Below are 7500 nucleotides of genomic sequence, written 5' to 3' on the forward strand. Positions count from 1 at the left end.
CCTCCCACTCTCTTTAACTCCTTTTAGAACAAAACAGAACAATAAAGTCTTAGTGTTCCGGGCATCACTAATGAAGCGTTTTCCTGACGGATAACAGGACAGGAACAGGACAGCCTCGCCGGAGGGTTCCACCGCGACCAGAGTTTCAGCGGAGAGATCACCGAACTCAACTTCTGGGGCCGGGTCCTCGACGACAGGACCATCGCGCAGGCGAGTCCGGGTGACAGACCATCCGGGTGACCATCCGCGCACCTCACCTTAACGATTTATTTACTTTGTTTTTTTTTTATATTATTTTCTTATTATTGTTTATTTTCTTTTTTTTTCCTTTTGAGGGGGTTTTCTTGATTTATCCATTCCTTAAGCTTGATATCCTGGATTTAAGTGATTTTTTTTATATAGATTTCATTGCTCCTATAGCTTGTTTATTGGATTTGATCGACAAACTTTATCATTCCCTAAGCTTGGTTTTCTAGATCTTATTAATTCCATCTATTTATCTATTCCTTAAGCTTGTTATTCGTAACTCCATCAATTTTGGAGAAATCATTATTCCATAAGCATGACTTTCATCCCTAGATCCAGTTATTCTTTACGATTGATTTTCCAGACTTAATTCAACCTTTAGATTTAGTTATCATTCCTTAAGAGAGTTTCACAAGGTAGACAGATTACACTCAGGGTAAAAAAAAAAAAAAAAAAAAAAAAAAAAGAAAAAAAAAAAAAAAAAAAAAAAAAAACGCTAAATCCCCCCTCCCCCTCCCCCCTCCCGCAACCTCCTCCCCCCAGATCGCCTCGTGTGAAGTGAGGCAAGAAGGGGACGTCCTCAGTTGGGCGCAGATGAAATGGAAGCTCGAGGGGGAAGTGCAGTGGACGGTGCAAGAGCGAGAGAGCGTGTGCAACACAGCGAGTCGACAGGTTACCATTTTTCCGGACCGTTTCTCGTTGAAAAATGCCATCAATCTATGCCAGGTAAAGATGTCGTTTTTCTTCTTCTTCTTCTTCTTCTTCTTTTTCTTCTTCTTCTTCCCCTTCTTCTTCTTTTTAATTCGGGGGAACCTTCAAAGCAAATTATGTGTATTTCTGATTTATGGCAATGCGAGATTTAGCAAAATCTTGATGGGAGTGTAGAGGTTTTGCACATAAACCATTGATTTTCAGGATATGTATTAAGAATACTAGTAGTGATAATAATGATGATAGCACTAACAGTCATAATGATGATGATAATGGCGATGATGATCATGTCAATGTTATCAGTACGATGATAATATAATCCATGTTAGTTATGAAGATGAGAACAATGATGATAGTGATAATTATTGTAACAGCAATATCAATAGCGACCATAATAACAATAGTAATATTACTAATACTCCTTTTGTTACCTGCTGCTTATAATGATGATGACAGTAATAATAACACTAATGATAATAATTGTTTCCGTTGTTATTTGTTATGACAACAATGACAATAATATAGTTATCATTATTATTATTATTATCATTATGATCATTATCATTATAATCGTTATTATAACAATAATAATAATATTAACTAGAAGCACTCAGAGAGCGCTAAAGCAACAGGGTCACTGATGCAATAAGAATATTCACACGAAAAATTACATCAAAATCATCTCTTTTTCAAGCACACTGCTGAAGTTCGTGTTACCCTATCTTACTATGCTAATGAATCCTTTAAAAAAGGATCTTGAATCCATGATTTTAGTGATTATCCATAACTAAAATTTAATGGTATTTATTAGGCTAAGACACGCTCTGGTAAAATTTCTTAAAAATCGGTTCATAACCTTTTGAATTACCCTGCTAACTAGTAACACATCCAAAAACATAACCTCCTTGGCGGAGGTAATAATGATAATGATAATAATAGTAATGATAATATATACAATAATAACAAATAATAACAATAGCAATAATAATAATAATAATAATAATAATAATAATAATAATAAACGGTAAGGATAACAATAATAATAAGAATGAGAATAGTAATAATAATATTTATTATAAAAATAATGATGATAGTAATAATAGTTATCATTATTATTGTTATTGATACTATTATAATAGCAGCAACAATACCTGTCTCCCAGATCGTCGGAGGTTCATTATCGGTTCCGCTGAACGAGGGAGAGAACACCTGGATGTACGAGTCCTCCAAAAGCCGTTCCGGGTACTGCTCGGGAGGCCAGGGTTCCGGCTACCTGTGGCTGGGCGCAAACGACGTGAGGACAGAGAACGAGTGGGTTTACTGGACGTCGGGGCAAGCCTTGGCGTGGGAGGGGCCGTGGCGAGGCGCTGGACCGAACGGAGGCAATGTCGAAAACTGCCTCGTCATGCTGACTGGCAATTTCCCGGGGCTTTGGTCGGACATCGCCTGCCTCGACTCCTATGCCTTCTGCGTCCCGTGTGAATTCGACCGCTTGTCTGTCCTCTACCTAAAGGGCGCCATGTTGTGCGAGGGATCGCCGATTAACAAACAATACATCGTGTCCGACGAGAAGAACGGACGCCCGTTACTGTCTGGATTCCTACATTCGGATATTTTCTGGGATCCGGCAGCGGGCAGCTGGGTTCTTCAGTCGCTCAAAGTAAGGCTTTTCCCTAATACGGTTTTCTGTTGACAATTTGCATGGAAATCAAGGGTGATTATTTCAAAAGAGTATCATAAATTGTAATATATATGTATATATATATATATATATATATATATATATATATATATATATATATATACATACATATATATATATATATATATATATATATATATATATATATTTCGCAAAACAGTAAATCATATCTCCTGCAGGAGGAAGGGGTTAGAGCCACATGGACACCCTCCAGGGAAGGAATGTATCCGTTCGGCACACACCAATGGACGCTGGGCGGCGAGGTGTGCCAGATGCAACCGGGCACCGAGATTCCGCTCACATTATCTGTGTGCGGCAAGGGGGAGTATACCTGCGCCGACGGGAACTGCATCGACCTCTCCTTGAGGTGCAACCTGCGCATCGACTGCCCAGATGAGAGCGACGAATCCCTGTGCTCCGTGGTCGACATCCCGCCCGGGTACAACACCAACATCCCGCCTCCCTCCCCACGGAAGGAAAAACCCCTGGACGTCAAGCTGGACGTCCAGCTCATCGCCTTCCCGTCCATCGTCACGCAGGACCTGTCCATGACGGTGACGTTCAAGCTCTCTCTGCAGTGGACGGACGTCAGGCTGAATTACCTGAACCTCAAGGAAGATCGCAGCCTCAACAAGCTTTCCTCTGAGGAAGTGGCCGATATCTGGACTCCGCGAGTGCACTTCAGCAACGCCCTGGGGAACGTCTTTACCAACCTGGATGCCGGCTCCAGGCTCGAGTGTTTGCGGGAGAGTCCGTCCTCGCCGGGGCCGCCTTACCTGCCGGTGGAAGGTATGGCAAGCTCTTTGTATCCCGATTGGAAAATAGGGCGTTTTTGCTGACGCGTCGTAGCAAGCAACGTCAATGTATGGGCTGCGACCCGCGAGTACAGCGATAGGTTTTCATTTTTAATAACAATGTTCTGAAGTGACAATGATTAAGTGATCGTTATTGATGTTTGTCATTAAGACTGTTTTGATTTGTTGTGTTAGTTATGTTGGAATTCAAATATCTGCAAGAAAAGAAAATTAGTTGCAAGCAAAAATGATCATAGCTGCGCCTCAAATCGGTGTCACTGCAAGCATTTGCGTGTTTTCCACCCTGGGTTAATATCACAGGAGAAACTTGTGGTAATTAATAAAAGTGCGTAACTGGAAAGTTTCTTCAAAGAAAATATGATATTTTCAGACTTTCCAATAGTTTAGACATCGATTTAATATCTCATTGATGGTTTTGTCAGTGTTATGAATGAATCATGTAAAATTCTGTATGTTTTCGCCTTATTCGTACCCTGGGCGTATGAACGAACGTGCAGTTACTCCTAAACTAACGAACGTTTTCTTTGGTGGAAAATTTTAACAGGTAGACTTAGATATTTTAGATTTCTCACTTTTTCCATGCTATCTTTAAACCTGTTCGAGACAATAATATGATCTCGTGTATATCGAAGATATGGTATTATTGGAAATTTAAAGATTCTGAGCTTGCCAAGTGGTAGAACACATCATTCTATGAAAGTTTTCTTCTCTACCATTTTCTGCTCAAATTGATAATAACGGTGTTATGGAGGGTATAAAATTCACGATTTCCAGGAGTCACAGTAACCTTACGCTTCCGACGCCGCGACAAAATGACAAAAAAGTCGTTAAGTACGATGAAAAATCAGACAGACTTGTAGCGGATGACTATTGCGCGAGAAATCGAATGAGCCAATTAGATTCGTGCTTGAACGTGACGTGAACATAGACACTCAATAGAGCTAATCAGATATGGAATAAATCACGTGACAATTGAAGATGGGCCTAGGAGAAGGCAGTTGAAATTCAAAGCAGTTCCATCATGGCTAGACAGTGTGTAGGTTGTGGGAACCAAATATCAACAAAATAACGCAGCATGCTTACTAAATCTACGAGATCACGGGTACTTCCACTGGAGGTACATTGCCCGCACTGTAAGACACCGTGTCATTACAGAAATGACAGGCTTGTGGGTTTGTGGTGCATGGAAAAGGGTCCCAAAAATAAAACGAAGAAAGTTGTGTAACTTTAATGTAAGTAACCGAAATTCCCGCCAACAACGACCTGGATTACCCCGACGATCCCAGTGACCCGCAGCCTGACCCGTCTGGAGTTGGCTGAAGGCAAGATTTAGTTAAAATTTCCTGGGTCTGGGCTCTCTCCTGCTGGAACATACGAGATGAACAAATTGCAGACCAGGCGGGGGGGGGGGGGGGCTGCCACCCCCTTCTTAAAAAGGGATTTAAAGGGGCAGAGCCCCCTATACAACCCGGAAATGTGTTAATATACTATACTTGATAGTATTCTACCGATAATTCTCGAAATTCCCTGATATGTAGGCCTATCATACCCTCCCCAGCTATTGGGCCCGATATCGTAGTTATGATTTGTTCACGCAGGAGTGCTAGATGCGTTCGAAACATGACGAAAGCAACTGGAAAATTATGCTATTCACCTAAAGGACGGTGCGGGGTTACATTTCCAAATTTACCCGAAGATATACACACATTCAATATATATATATATATATATATATATATATATATATATATATATATATATATATATATATATATATGTATATATATATATATATGTATACATATATATATATATATATATACATATATATATATATATATATATATATATATATATATATATATATATATATATATATACATATATATATATATGTATATATATATATATATATATATATATATGTATATTTATATGTATATATATATATTTATAAATACATATATAATATATATGTTTATATATATATATATATATATATATATATATATATACATATATATATATATATATATATATATATATATATATGTGTGTGTGTGTGTCTGTGTGTGTGTGTGTGTGTGTGTGTGTGTGTGTGTGTGTGTGTGTGTGTGTGTGTGTGCGTGTGTGTGTATGTGTGTGTGTGTGTATGTGTGTGTGTGTGTGTGTGTGTGTGTGTGTGTGTGTGTGTGTGTGTGTGTGTTTTTATATATATATATATATATATATATATATATATATATATATATATGTATGTGTGTGTGTGTGTGTGTGTGTGTGTGTGTGTGTGTGTGTGTGTGTGTGTGTGTGTGTGTGTGTGTGTGTGTCTATATATATATACATATATATATATATATATATATATATATATATATATATATATATATATATATATATATATATTTGTGTGTGTGTGTGTGTGTCTCTCTCTCTCTCTCTCTCTCTCTCTCTCTCTCTCTCTCTCTCTCTATATATATATATATATATATATATATATATATATATATATATATATATATATAAGCTTTGCGAAACAAACCCTTATATCATACCAAAATATTCATACTAGACTGTATTAGCAAAATAATCGGATCTGCGACGTAACCCTCTGACCTCAGCCTTTCCCACGCAGTTAATATCTTCTCCGGGAGGGAGAACAGCCTGCAGATGAGTCAGCTGTACCACGTGACCTACACCTGTGAATTCGACCTCGTTATGTTCCCTTTTGATTCGCAGGTGAGACCTTCAGCTTTCGTTATCCACATTTTGCCGTCGTTTTATTTGTTTTTTTGTTTCTTAGTTATCTCTTTTCTTTGTTTTAATGTTTTTGTTCCTTTTTTTTTTTGGCTTTCCTTTTTTTGGCTTTCCTTTTTTCCTTTTCCTCTTCATTTTCTTTTCTTTTTCTGTCAATTTCTTCCTTTTCTATTTTTCTTTCTTTTGGCCCATTTTCTTCTTCGTCTTTGCCTACGTCATATTCTTCTTCATTTTTTTTCTGTTCTTTTATCTAATATCATTTTTTTCTGTTCTTATCTTATCTTTTCTTTCTTTTACTTTTACTTTTCATTTCCATTATTTCATTTTGTTTATCTTTTGTATATGTATTCACTCATCTATTGCTCCATGCATTTATCTATTTATCCATGTGTCTATTTATCTATCCATCTATCTGTTTATCTATTCATGTATCTACTTGTCTATCCATGTATCTATTTATCTATCCATGTATCTATTTGTCTACCCATTATTTATCTATCCATGTACCTATTTGTCTATCCATGTATCTACTTGCCTATCCCTGTATCTATTTATCTATCCATGTATCTATTTATCTATCCATGTATCTATTTATCTACCCATGTATCTATTTATCTATCCATGTATATATTTATCTTTTCATGTACCTATTTATCAATCCATGTATCTATTTCTGTATCCATTTATCTATCCCTGTATCTATTTATCTATCCATGTATCTATTTATCTATCCATTTACCTATCTATCCATGTATCTATTTATCTATTCCTGTATCTATTTATCAATCCATGTATCTATTTCTGTATCCATTTATCTATCCCTGTATCTATTTATCTATCCATGTATCTATTTATCTATCCATTTACCTATCTATCCATGTATCTATTTATCTATTCCTGTATCTATTTATCTATCCATGTACCTATTTATCTATCCATATATCTATCTATCCCTGTATCTATTTGTCTATCCCTGTATCTATTTTTCTATCCATGTCTCTATTTATCTATCCATGTATCTATTTATCTATCCATATATCTATTTATCTACCCATGTATCTATTTATCTACCCATGTATCTATTTATCTGTTCATTCATTCACATATCTATCTGCTTATTTAATCCATTTTCTTCCGGCAGGTGTGTTCTCTGCGCTTCACGATGTCCTCCGCGTCGGCGCCGTTCCTTCGTCTGGCGGCGTCCAGGGCCCTCTACACGGGACAGAAGGACCTCATCGAATACACTATCCGTTCGTAGTACAAAGCGCC

General features: G+C 37.2%; 1 protein-coding gene across 1 annotated transcript in view; it reads left to right on the plus strand.

Moving 5' to 3' along the window:
• The window catches only part of LOC138861789 (uncharacterized), a 33228-nt gene that overhangs the window by 12736 nt on the left and 12992 nt on the right, over positions 1-7500 (plus strand). The window contains exons 5-10 of the mRNA XM_070121629.1: positions 98-210; positions 790-972; positions 2120-2617; positions 2839-3448; positions 6110-6213; positions 7373-7481. Of these exons, the coding sequence (XP_069977730.1) occupies positions 98-210; positions 790-972; positions 2120-2617; positions 2839-3448; positions 6110-6213; positions 7373-7481 (1617 nt within the window). The remainder of the gene's footprint in view (positions 1-97; positions 211-789; positions 973-2119; positions 2618-2838; positions 3449-6109; positions 6214-7372; positions 7482-7500) is intronic.

The sequence above is a fragment of the Penaeus vannamei genome, chromosome 5 (assembly GCF_042767895.1).
Source record: "Penaeus vannamei isolate JL-2024 chromosome 5, ASM4276789v1, whole genome shotgun sequence".
NCBI classification, from domain to species: Eukaryota; Metazoa; Arthropoda; class Malacostraca; order Decapoda; family Penaeidae; genus Penaeus; species Penaeus vannamei.